Here is a 13,995-nt window from a genome sequence, read left to right as displayed (position 1 = left end):
ATTAACCTCATCCATTCTACAGTAGTGAAGTACTGAATGGCACAGTATTATATCATTTAGAATTCTAAAAATCAGTTTTTAAACCATTGAGAAGGGCAATTGTTCTTTACAGTTTCTCACAGTGGTACTACCAACTACTGATAAGTGAATGTGTATTTTTCTGATAGTCAGATGGAGCTGTTTTGCTGACAAGTTGATGTATTTTCTTCTCAGGATACTTGTACAACAGAAAACACTTCAGAACATCATGATATAAGAATCAGTCTGGAAATTCTTAATTCTGGAGATAAATGTACACCTGCAGTTTCTCTGGAAAACCCTAACCCAAGCAAGGACCATGCACTGCATTCTCAGGAAGATGAAGTAATGCATATTTCTGTGTTACATTTACGACTTCATGAATTGCAGAAAATCTTGCAGAAGGAACAAAAGTAAGTTCAAAACATTTTTAAAGAAATACTTTCAAATGGGAAATGTCCATTTTAAGATAAAATTATATTCATTGGTATATGGTGAAGGCACACACTCAGGAATATAATCGACATTTTCACTTAAATCTATCAGTTCTGTTAAGTTCTTCATCTCTCTGCAAGTTTATAGCTGACAATAGGGACTAGGAAAAGCTATGGCTTATATTTTAAACTAGCATTAACACTTGTTGTGAAAAAAGTACTATGAGCTCTAGGGAACAAATCCTCTCAGAGCAAAAGGCATGGACATATCTACAGGAAACGGTAGCCAGAGCAAACACTGAAATTGCACCCTCCCAAACAGCCTAGATTTGCCAAGGAAGGCAGAGGCATCAGGGTGTCTGTGAAAATGTGGTGTTCTCCCCATCTCCATAGGACCCCACACTGTTTGGATCCCATCAGGGTGCCTGCAAAGATGTGGAGAACTCTATAGTCACCTCCCATTTGCAAGACCTCAGGGTGTCTGCATAGACACCCCCAAGCTTTGCAAGGTGGGGACAGCAGGGTTCCTGTGAATATGGAGAGGATTTTCCCTATCTCCTTACTCCCCTTCCATTTGCAAAGCTGGATCCCACGATTCCAAAGTTGGCTGGGGCGGGGGGTGGGGGTGGGGAGCAGGGTATCCCTGATGATTGGGAGAGTTCTTCCCATATCCATAAGCAGCCCTCCCCCTAGTTTGCAAAGGGAGAAGTGAAGCTGCTGACTTACTTCAGACTTTGCTCAGGCAAGGAATAGGACAGCCCCGAGAACCCCAGAACTTTAACAAGTGTCACTGGCTGAGTGAGAAGGACTGTGAGTGTTGTAGTCCAGTCAGAGCTCCTTTGCTTTAGAAATGGGACGACATCACCCAGAGTCCTCTGCTTTAAGGAGTGAGTCATCTGAAACATGCTGGGCTTTTATATAGTAGGGTTTTCTGTAGCAAGGCTGTGTTTATTGCACTGTTTTACAACCAATTTATTGTTGTTGCATTTTAAAGCATTTGATTGGTAGAACACACCTGAGCGTGAAATATTCTGATATAAAATGATGACAGTTGTCACTGCTACTAAATATTTACTAGGTGACAAATATGTTCAAAGAGAAATAGCTCCTCCTCAAGCAAAATAACTATGGCTGATTCCGCATGGGCCAAAAACAGTGTGAAAACAGTATAAGCCCTTTTACACCATTTAAAACCCTTTTACACCATTTTCACACCATTTTCACACTGCTGTTTTTGGCCCACGCGGAATCAGCCTATGAAAATCAACTCACATGCATAACAGTGATGGCTAGTTCTGTCCCAGTTCTGAAGCTTATATGTTTACACAGTGACACAGAATAATGTCATGGGTGTTCACACAACTTGTCTGATGGAATTGCATCAATTACTACTGTCCTGGTGTACATTTGCTTTAAAATAGCATTTGGGCCAAAGTGATCTTCAACAGTGTTCCTTTATATTCATGGTATTATTTCTCTTTCCGTGGCCACAGAAGCTTTCTGCCAACTATTGACAATACCATGATTACTTATTTTCTCAGAGACAGTAGAGGTTCTGGAATGTACAGAATAATACATATGTATACCCGCTCCCCCCTGGTTTCTTGACAACCAGTAAGGCTTAAGGGTCCTTAAAAACCATTTTGGAGAGGGAGGGAGAACTCTGCATGGATATTGCCCCTAAAGCAAGTCTGCCCTGTGTTATTTCCCCCAAACCGGGTTTTTTAAGAATCACACTATTCATGAGTCTTTTGAAAAATTCTGGGTTGCAGCTGCTTGTGAGCGAATGGCAAGGCAGGAGGCTCTTTATTTGGCTGTGCTTTCCTTTTAAAAAAAATTCCTGGCTTACATCTGCATAGTCACGCAGGTGCAAATAGTCGTATTGCAGTATCGTGAGATGTCAGCATGGCTGTGGGGGTTCATTTGTGCATGCCTGCTTAGCTACGCATCAGTTGGCGGTAAATAAAAAAAATAGATGCACTTCCATATGAAGGCACGACCGCAACCTGCATTGTTTCCATGGGCTCCAATCACTGTCTGCAAGGCTGCATGTGAACGCGAAAGCAGGAAAGCGGGTTATTTTATCCTGACTGCAACCCACTATACATTTGGTGTGTGGAAAAATCCTAAGCCTTGGTCCACCCTGGAAAAGCCATTATTGCCTATTTCTACTCTGTCTCTGTTCAGAGGCAGGACTTTGGCTGCTGCTGTTTGATGAAGTATTGTTTTGTAATCATTCTTGTCTCATTGTAGAATCCACTCATCTTTGGAAAAAGAACTAGAGAAACTGAAATCTGATATATCTCTGTGGAAATGGAAATATAATGAACTGAGAATGTTCAAAGAGGGAAACTTAAAACAGGTATATTTTTAAAAAACAGAATGAAATAGCTATGGGTAAAATAAATGGAAACCTTCATATAACCCACTTCCAAACCCCTAAGCATTGTCTTTAAAAGTATGTGTTATGTTAAAGTAGGGAAATCCTATTGTTCCATTCGGTTGTTATTCCGTAGGTTGATTCTGTTCTACATTCCCTTCACCTCTTGATCTAACACGGAAAACAATTCAAAGTAATTCCAGTGTTTCTGTATATGAAGTCTGCCAAAGTATTCTACTTCTTCTGTTAACTTGCTTCATTTTACATCTCACTGAGATTTGAGGTGACTTTTGCAGATTGATGAAATATAATACTTAAAAGGAATTTTGAAGCAATCGTATATGTTCTTTTTTACACTATGTTTCATAAAGGCACACCTGTTTGTGCAAATTTTATAAGATTGATAGGGAAAATGTCAATAAGCAGAAGACGCTGAAAGATGTGGCAAATTATGTGTGCTCCATCATCTTTACAAAGTCCAGAAATTTTAAAAAATGGAAGATTTGCAGGTGGCTAAATTAGAGCAAGATAATTTGAAACACCAAGATCCTTGGAGAACTTTTAATAAGGAGAATTTCATAACTATCCTTGTATCTTGAACTCGTAATTTGAGGAAAGTAACATAAAGTAACACTTGCAAACAGTTGTGAAAGTGGTTTGAAAACGCATTATTTTGCGTGTGCGGAAGGGGCCTAGGAGAAGGGCACTTTGAACCACTAGAGAACCCTAGGGCCTTATTCTATTGTTGGTCCCAAACCATTTTTCACTCATGTACCCCTTGACAGCTGATTTCTCTAAAATTGTATCCCCATTATGTAATTTTTTACATACCCCCAAATGTTCTGGCATGTACCCCAGGTTGGGAATCACTATTGTGTCATTCCTGAGGACCCCCAAATATCAAAAGAATCCTTCCAGAGACACAAGGATCTGTGATGAGTAAGTGGTGTCTGCAAAATCCATTCCCTGAGCTCAGCTCTTTTGTTGCTCTGGATTCTAGTCAGTATCACCAGAATGGAAGCTTTAAAAAAAAAATTATTGATATTTTGGATTGTTACAGATTTATCGTATACATCTTTATATTGCATCCTCCATATCCTTATCCCCCCCTTCCCCCCTCCCGCTTCTTTTCTTCTTTAAATGTGCAGCAGCAGGTCCATTCTTTCTATTCTTCTTTTCCAGTTTTCTTCTGTGATTCCAATTTTGTTTAACCAGTCTTTGAATTCAGTCCAGATCCACTTCATATCTTTTTTGTTTTTCTTGCCATATTTGGTTTCTTGACATTATTTCAAAAATTTCTAGTTGTATTTGTTCCCATATATATTCCAACCATTTCTGTATTGTCCAGATTCTTTTGTCCTTCCACCCTAATGCTATTACTGCATGGACTGCTCTGATCATAAGTTTAAAAAGCATTCTCTTTCTGTGTTCTATTATTGTATAATCCAGTATGCCTATAAATAATAGATCTATATTCATCTTTATTTTTACATTCACATATTTTTCCATATACCTTGTAACATTTCCCCTAGAATAGAAGCTTCAGATCACCAGGAAGACCAAAACAGAAAACCTGATAACAATGTTCTTTCAAAAAATCATTTATAAATAGTTAAAAGAATAATTTTGTCATGCATTGTCTCTTTTAAAAAATGTATACATGTATTAACTATTTTATTTAGAGAATGTATTTGCACCTTTCAGAGACTTGTTCAAGGTAGCTAGTTAATGATGTTGAGCATACAAGTATAACACAGGTTTGGGTTGAGACTATATTAGAATAATTCGATTGTATTATCCCATAGGAAGAAAATAACAGTAAATGCTAATATTCTGAGACTATGGAACAGCGCAGGTAATAAATGTGAATAGAACAGAGCAGAATAGCATAATACCATAACAGACTAACAAGGCAGAGCTATGGTGGATTCTGCACAGGGCAAATATAACAAGTATAGAGTGCAATACAAACTGTTTTTTGGGGGGGGGAACCACACAGATCATGTCCCCAAAATGAGTTTCCCCCAGAACGAGGGGGAACTGCACCCAGGGGATGCCTGCATCCTGCGCCCTTGGCATTTCCCTGCCTGCCCCAGAACACCCATGCCATGCCCCTGCTCCAGTGCGCACCTGTGCATCGTGCCCTACCCCACCCACTTGGCACTACACCACTGCCCAGGAGTTTCCCTCAACCCAGGATTTTGAAAATTGCTAAACCATCAATTCTTTTGCAAATTTCTGGGTTGTAGCCAGTGCTGGGATTTAGCTGATTCGCACTGGTACAGGCAAGAAAAGGCACGAAAAGCCCCATCCTACCCTCTCCCAGGGGAGGGGGAGCGAGGGGTTTCAGAGCCCCAGAGCATCAGTGCCGCACCCCCATACCTCTATTGGAGGCAGGTGTGGGCTCCGATGGAGGTGCAGGGGGCCAGGCTGGCAGCAGCTTGCCGTAAGCCTGCTGGGTGCTTCTCAGCTTGAGGGGCACCCAGTGGGCCTGCGGTAGGCTGCAGTACCCCCATGCCTCTATTGGAGGCTGTGCCTGCAAGCAGACACGGGCTACGATTGAGGTAGTGCGGCTGGCCTGGTGCTGCCGTGGGCCCAATGGGCTTTCCTCACTGCAGCTGGCTGGTGAAAGAAGCCTGGCCCATTCAGTGGGTGGGTGGCACACGAGCCAAGCTGCATTCGCCACCTTTCCTCACCTCCCCCCAACATCGAAAGGGGGTGCAACAGCCAGGTAAGTGGGCAGCAGGAAGGCTGTGGGGTGTGTGTGGAGGTGGGACAAACTGGTAGTTAAAGAATTAGAATACCACCACTGGTTGTAGCCACTCCTGCATGAATGGCGAGGTGGAAGGTGAAAATGGTCCTTTTTTTCTTTTGTGTGTTGCACATGTGCAGGAATGCAGGTGCAGCCGATTCTATTGTGGGATGATGGCTGCGGGGGTTCATTTCTGTATGCCAGTGCAGCAATGCATGTATTGCAGGAAATTTAAAAAAGAGATGCATCTCCATGCGAATGTGCAAAAGCAACTTGGATTGTTTCCATGGATTCCAATCACTGCCTGCATTGCATTCATGTGAATGGGAAAAAGGAAAACAGATTCCTTTATAATGACTGCAACCCTTTGTTTCCCTTTGCACCATTTGTTTCCTGGCCTTTGTTTTGCCTTGATAATCTTCTTTTCTCTATTATAACTTTTCAAAAATGAATATACACACTCCCAATAGATTTGTATTTCCATTCAGATATAAAAATTGTATACTGGTTATGTGCCATAAAAATTATTTTTTGAACTAAATCTAATGATTTCTAATATTTTACATTTCTAAGATACCACTTTGTTTACAGTTAGCAGGGTTTCACTGGCAGAAAAACTTTTTTTAAAGTTCTCATCTTTTTGAAACACTCATCCAAGTAGAGAACATAGATATTTAAAGTTCAATGTCAAGTTTCTTAACTCTGCTAATATGGAATTCTGCTATCTTACAGTGATCCATTGAAAAGGGGTGTTAGGAAGCTTTGCAATAATGTGCAGGTTCTTTTATTGGCCACTGGTGTGCAGTGTAGTCTTACAAATGCTTTTAAAATAGCACCATTTCATTTCCCTCTTTTTGGGAAACAATGAATTAGCTCACTATACTTTCATTATGAAATAACGGCTGTTCATTCTTCTAATTTGAATATACAGCTATACATGAAGTGAGGGAGAGAGAACTTATATGCAGCAATCTTATTGACATTTACTTGGCAACATTTTTTCCAAGTAAACATGCATAGGATATGTTGTAAATCTAAGAAAATGCGGTCAGTCTCTACATATTAAATACAAGGCAGCATAGCACTACTGTGCCCAACTTTTAACAAATAGAAGGCAGGGTTTATGATCAAGCAAAGCATTTTGAAATATTGTATGTTCGTCTTTGAGTTAATTTCATGTAAAGTGTGTGTACACCTACCACATTGTTCCCAAGGATGCTTCAGATGCTAATTTAATCAATAACCTTCTTGTTTATTAAAATCTACATTTATATTATTTGTGAAATCTTAGATCTACATTACATGTCTATTTATTACAGCCCAATCCAGAGGGCTCCAGTAGCCAGAGACACATGGATCTGTGATGAGTAAATAGATAGCTCTGCTGAAAAATTAAGTTTTTTTTTTAACAAAAATAAATCAGACAGCCCGATTCAGGTGGGGGAAGGAATTGGCCCTTGGACCCAGCTCAGGATCATACCAACGCATTTGCTCACCCTGCTCTATGAGTGGCACTTACACTGGCAGGGAGGCAAACTGGGAGACAAACAGGCACCATAAAGCTCTGTGGTGCCTGACCTGGAAGAGGCTATGCCTCACAGAGCTGTGTCAGCCTAAAGCTGTACACTGGCATGGCTGGGGGTGGGCTAGGGGCATTTCCAGGGATAGAGCCAGCTTTAGTCAGCTTCCATTGGGCTTTGGATCTGGTAATGCCCCCACTGCAGGCCTTGGACTTATGTCACTCCAAAGTCTGGAGGGATTTCAGGCAGCCGGAAAGTTTCTGGAGCTTGTTGCCTTCCTAAGCCACCTGGAAGCCCTCTGGAAGTGGGCTGCTGGACACTTTAATCTTTCAGCAGTGCTATGTATTTTAAAGTATGAATGGGGAAAAAAAGACTACCCCCAATTTTCCCTTTATCAGACTTAACTGGGAACCCTAATTATTGAATTATGCAATTGTTCATCTAAATATTAAGATGTTTTGCCTCTAGAGTTACAAAATCATTTTTATTCTATCAATTGCCACCTAGTTGGATTTGCTTTTAGCATAGAAAACTCTGGCCGTTTCCGCATGGCCAAATAATAGCGCCCTAGGGATGGAAGAATGCTGTCCTTAGGGTGCTGTTTGCACATGCAGCAGCACCGTCCTGGCCACCCTGGAGAAGCGCAAAGGTGAGGTTTTTGCAAAGCGCTGTCTTCCCACCGTCACAGTTCGCACCTCGCCAGCTTTTCCCGTCACCTCCACTGACCTTCCTGTCCAGCATCGCTCTGGAGGGCTGCAGAGACCCACCCACGCTGCCCTCCAACCCCTGGAAGTTGGAGGACAGCGTGGGTGGGTCCCTGCAGCCCCCCAGAGTGATGCTGGACAGGAAGGTCAGCGGAGCGGGCTGACCCAGAGGCGACTTCATACGGAGCCACCTCTCCGGCTGGGGGGAAAGTTGGGGCCACTCGCACAATAGCCGGTGGAGCTGCATTTCCACACGTGTGTGGAAACAGCCTCTGTTTTAATAGTTTCTCATCCCAGCCCATTATTAGGAAGTACATCTAGGTGAAATACCGGTAAGTAAGTAAAATCTGAAAATTTGCTTCCCATTATGTTGTATTGTCATTTCTAACAGAACTTTGGTTGGGATGCAAACAGCTGCAGCAGAACCTTTGTGTTTGCATTCTTCTACACATCTTGTGGAGTTTCTGAAGTACTGTCTTCACACCACACTGCTCTTGTGCCCTATCCCCCAAAGGCTAGGCCAATAAATTTGAGCCCCCTGTAGATTTACTGAGTTTATGACAAGGATGGATAAATTGTATTGTACACATGAAAGTAGCTGACCATGTCTTTGGATCATTTACTTTATGTGTTAGTACTACATTTAAAAAACTATTCCACTGAATAGCCATCCTTTGGTTAAAAACAGTGTTGCTTACTAGAACTGTTTGTTCACCTAGTGACTCTCTATGGAGGCACATATGGGGACTGCACTTCAGCAGGCCAGCAAGCCGGCCATGGAACATTCTAGTTAGCTTGAAAAGAGCTTTCCAGCCATAAATGAGTGTTCCCCTCCACTTCAGTCATGAGCCCAGGCAATCTGACCTTCCCACCCAGGGCCACATGATTAAGGGAGGAGGGGTGCACTCCCTCCAGATCCCCTTTGCCACCACATGAAGCTACCACTTTTGCTAGATGGTAGCCCACAGCAGGGAAGGTGGGAGGGACATGTGTCTTCATACTGGGAGAACCACATCTTGTGAGAAGTGGGGAGGAATTAGAATTTAGTTTTTATAGATAAAAAGTTTTGTTAAAGCATAGTATTAGATGGATTAAAGTGTATATATTTCAGATTTAACCTTTCTCCTTAGTTGTAGAAAAGCTGACAAGTTCTTGCTTGATGAAGCTGTTTCAGAAGATACAAAGCAGAATGTTCTTTGTATAAAATCAACACAGCATTTTTTTAGAACTCTTGAATACAAGCGTATCTAGAAAGGCCACTAGATCGTTATCTTTGCCTATAATAAAACAGCAACCCTAACTGTGCAAGAAAGCATACTGTATATTCTTGAGTATAAGACGAAGTACTGAAGTATTTATGTTGGTTTTACGTATGGCTACATGAATATAAGCTGCAATGACTGCAAAACAGTCTCCTGCATTGAGCAGGGGCATGATAACAGGCACAAACAACATGCACAATCTGTTAGGAACAATAATTTTAATATAATTTCAGTGATGGAGAGCTTCATTTGGGAGGTATCTACTTCCTCCACAGGATCAGCCATCCATGGGACTTCATAGATGTAGGACATGCCCAGCACCTTAGCCATGCAGATGATCTGGTCCATGTAGCTTCTGAGAGCCTCCAAAGAGGCCACATACCATCTTGACCTGTTGTGGAATCAGAGTCATCCCCGGATCCTCTGTCTGCACTGAAATAATACAGGATGAATCATATAGAGTGGAAAGGCATTGACAATGCCTTGCAGGCACTCACAACGTCTGGCCATGATCCTAGAGACTAGCTGCTTTCAGTTCCAGTAGGTTGTGACTTCTCTGGAGAAGAAGTTGGAGTGGACTCCTTCTGCATGGAGTCCTTAGTCTGCTGTGGGGGGGGGGGAGAGGCTTTCCCCACTGAGGGAAGAAAGGACAATCCACTGCCTGGGTTAGCAGGGTTAGCCTTCAGGGACAGCAAACCTCTTCCAGGAGTAGGGAGGTACTTTCCTAAGAAGAAGCTGAGGCCCTTTCTGCACAGGGCCAAAAACAGTGGCCCAGGGACGGAAAAACATCGGTCCCTGGGAAGCTGTTCGCACAGGCAGTGCTGCTGCAATGCAGCAAAACTGTCCTATGTGGCCCCGAGCAGCGTGAAGGCACCACTTTCCACCTCCCTTCCCGAGGGAGGTTTTTGGAAAGCGCCGTCTTCCCATCAGCGTGGTGCGAACAGCATTATGCCAAAGATGCCGCTTTCCCATCCCCCCCACTCACCTCGTCCTCCAGCGTCGGTCTGGAGGGCTGCTGAGACCCGCCCACGCTTCCCTCCAACACCTGGAGGTCGGAGGGCAGCATGGGTGGGTCCCTGTAGCCCTCCAGACTGATGCTGGAGGACGAGGTGAGGGGGGGATGCAGAAGAGAGCTGTCTCTTCTATGCCAGCCTCTGCAGGGGCCGCTCGCACACTAACGTGCGAATGGCCCCCTTCCCTCCACCTGAATAATTTCTGCCAGTGGAGAGGGCAGAGTGCCAACTCTTGTGCCTGGCTTTCTTCAGTGGAATGGAGGCCTTCCCCAGAGAGCATGAGGTAGCAGACTCTGAGGGATGTTCCCTCTCCAGCTGAATCAGGCCACAAGGCCTGCTCACACAGGGCAGCACACAGATAAGGCACTCTCTCTTTCTGCTCTTCAGAAGAAAACCAGCTGCATGACTTGCATGAGGTGACTGTGAGCCTACCCTTAGCAGACAAAACCATTGAAGTGATAAGAAGCTCTTGCTGCAAGAGGAGCAGCATTTCGATGGCACCACTTTGAAGCTTGTGACACAGCTGAGAGAAGTTAAAAAATGGCCTTAGTCTGAAAAAATAAAAACAGAAAAACAGACCTATCTACCCTGTAAATTAACTGAAAACAAAAACTAAACTAAGAAAAACAGCTGACTAGCAGAAGCAAGCAACTGCTAACATTGAAAAAGGCTCAGCTAACCAGAACACACCCACTTCACATGGCGCCGAAGAAAGATCTGGAGGGAGAGAGTGTGCCCCCTTGATCATGTGACCCTGGATGGGAAAATCAGATTATTCAGGCTCATAACTGAGGAGGAGGGGAGCACTCATTTTACAACTGGAAATTTCTTTTACAGCTAACTAGAAAGCTCTGTGGCTGGCCTGCTGAAGCAACGTCCTCACATGTGCCTGCACAGAGGCACGATGATGAACAACTGTTTACTTCAGTAGTAACTGACACATTACAGGCTATCAGGCTATAAGACTAACTTTTTTGATCAACCATTACTGAATCTGAGTTACTCAGAAATGAAAACTTAGACACTAGGGGGTACAAAAGTGCTATCATCTCAGGGCCCTTACTGTTTTGTAAAATGTGAAATAAAAAGCATTTTTCTTCTCTTCTTGGCATAGAGAATGCAAACACACTACCCTACAATCATACATTGACATTCTGTGTACAATGTTCAGATAAGTACCTGCACCTGCTGCATATGTAAACATGCCTTCACACCTGCATGATTAAGTATGTTGGTGAAGATAAATTAGATTTGTTTTTCATTCTAGCTCCTGAAACAGTTTTTTACTTTTTTTTCCAATCAAGCTGAAATGTAAATAGAGCTGTATCAACTTTGAAACAGAGGCAGAAAGACATTTGTGGAAAGGATAGGGAAGAAACTCAGTCAAACATTGTTTCTCTGTTTAATTTGCAACACAAATTGATCTTGCCCAGCCTTTGCGTGCAGATGTGTGGATTTCGCTACCCTAATTAACTACACATAACACTTTGCTTGTTGGAATGAGAATGGCCACAGCCCAGTTTATTAACAGTAACACATAACTTTTTGGAAGCTGGGCAAGCATAATGGGGCACATCCTGGCTACCAGGCAGCGAACCGCTGAACCTGGTCCCAGTCAGCCCACTGCTGACCCCTGGCCCTTCAGGCAGCGAACCGCTGAACCCAGCACCATCCCCCAAAGGGGACTGGGACAGGAGGTTTCTAGATGCCACTTGGGCACCTACCCATTTGTGACACCCCCTCCTGCCGGGGATGGAGAGCTCAAGACTGCTGTAATGTCATTTTCCCCGAGCTGGAGCACCAAACCTTGCAGAGGACCAAAACAGAAAACCAGGTCCCAGATTGTTGGCACCAAGGTGTCCCAATGCATGCCGCTATGACCAAGCCACTGAATGTCCAATACATTATCCATCCCGAGGTTGGAGCCCCAACCAGAGAGAAAGTGCATATCGGCCAGCCCGAAGAACAATACTGTGACCTATAATCCACACACGAGCCTTCTGACCTGAAACAGCTGTAATGAACAAATTACAATGTCAGATGCGGCCAGACATAGGCCCGATATGCTAGGGACCTCCACCTGCCGATGGCCTGAATCCTGTCTGAGGAAAGGCCTTCCTGTGCAGCCACAGTGGCTGCACCAATTCGAAATGAGTGTGAGCCATATTCTCCCTCAGGCAAACCCATCTTCCCCAAACATCTGCGCAACACTGCCACAAACTGGAATCTGGACAGTGCTGTTCCATCCTTATGGATAAACAATGGGCCTGGAACCGCTGGCCTTATTAAAATGTAATCTCTAACAGAGGTCACTGGGCATGGGGACCCTGGTGGAGAGGCCTCCAAATAAATAGATGCATCCTGGTGAAGTTGATCTGTCTTGGACTTGGACAGCCAGACATGGAGGTCCTTGTCCTCTAATGTCACATCTCCCGGACATAAAGCCCGATCCCCTGGTAAAGTGGAAGATGGGGCCACCAGCTCGCTGCAACAAAATGCACCAAAGAATGCCAGTGTGAAAGCTGCTCTAAACAACACCCCTTCATAGGGGGACGAACAAATGGATTCAATGTTTGCAAAAGCTCTTTTGTAATGGGATGCCGGGCATCTGAGGGTTGGGGGAAAGACTGGCGCCAACCCGCAACGGCCCTACGTGTGAAAAAGGAATTAGTCGTGTCAGGAATCCCCAAGGTTTTGGAGAAAAAAGAAATGGCCGCTAGATGGACTTTGATTGTCCACATAGCCAACCCCCTGTCCTTCAAATTGGCAAAATAGCTAAGGAGGAGACTTTCTGATATCCCATTCTGTGATTCCAATCCCAAAGGAGCCGCGAATGCTAGAAAAGAAGCCACTGCCCCTTTGTATGAACGTCGCGTGGCAGGGACTAAGGATTGTAAGACGCCATCTGCTATTGTGTGCTGCCAAGTAGCCACAGTTCCTCTGGGAATGGGTCTGGCTGAAGGTTGGCTTCGGGGGCAAGGGTCCAAAAGTGGTCCACCTGGCGACGAGATAAGGCGTTGGCAATGTTGTTAGTGACACCTGGGAGAAAAACAGTCTTAAAAGAGATGTTATTAGCCAGGCATAACAGTACCATCTCCTGCACCAACCGCATGACCCGTTCTGAGCGGCTGGATTGCCTATTAACAACCCTTACCACCGCCTGATTGTCACACCAGAATTGGACCACCCAATTTTGAAAGATGCTCTTCCAGATATGCACAGCTACCAATCAAGGGAATAACTCTAAAAATGTCATATCCCTGAGTATACCCGATTCAGCCCATCCAGCCAGCCACACTCCCCAACACCAACGGCCACTGTGTGCACCTGGAAGTCTTTGCCCAAAGGCAATTCTGACTGCCATAGTGACACCCATTACATTCCTCCAGAAAACGCAGCCATACTTCCAGATCCTGCCTCAAACCTGCTGTAATCCGAATGTAATGATGAGGTTCTCGGCCTCCTGACAGGGACCTTGCCAGGTGAGCACAAAAAGCCTGACCTGGCCGTACTACCCAGCAAGCAAAGTTAAGATGCCCTAATAAGGACTGAATGTCCCATAGCTTACATTCCCATTTCTGTATGGTAATTACTATTAATGATCGAAGCGTCATCAATTTGTCCAACGGGAGGGATGATGTGCCAACCTCAGTGTCTAGTTTAATTCCCAAGTAAGTCAGGCGCACTGTGGGACCTTCGGTCTTTTCGGAGGCCAGAGGGACACCTAATTCAGCTGCTAAAACCTGGAAGGAGGCAAGGGTTGCAGCACAATCCCCAGAATCTCGTGCGCCTTTGAATAAAAAAATCATCTAAATAGTGAGTGACTAAGGCCCCTGTCATTCTGTCACGTATTGCCCATTCGAAGAATGTACGCAAGGTTTCAAAGGCTGCACATGCTATAGAACAGCCCAT

General features: G+C 44.1%; 1 protein-coding gene across 1 annotated transcript in view; it reads left to right on the top strand.

Moving 5' to 3' along the window:
• The window catches only part of CCDC102B (coiled-coil domain containing 102B), a 90,235-nt gene that overhangs the window by 668 nt on the left and 75,572 nt on the right, over positions 1-13,995 (top strand). The window contains exons 2-3 of the mRNA XM_048508530.1: positions 214-431; positions 2,706-2,814. Of these exons, the coding sequence (XP_048364487.1) occupies positions 214-431; positions 2,706-2,814 (327 nt within the window). The remainder of the gene's footprint in view (positions 1-213; positions 432-2,705; positions 2,815-13,995) is intronic.

Source organism: Sphaerodactylus townsendi, linkage group LG09 (genome assembly GCF_021028975.2).
Source record: "Sphaerodactylus townsendi isolate TG3544 linkage group LG09, MPM_Stown_v2.3, whole genome shotgun sequence".
Classification (NCBI taxonomy): Eukaryota; Metazoa; Chordata; class Lepidosauria; order Squamata; family Sphaerodactylidae; genus Sphaerodactylus; species Sphaerodactylus townsendi.
The sequence above is the reverse complement of the archived record's forward strand: the minus strand, read 5'-3'. Positions and strand labels throughout refer to the sequence as shown.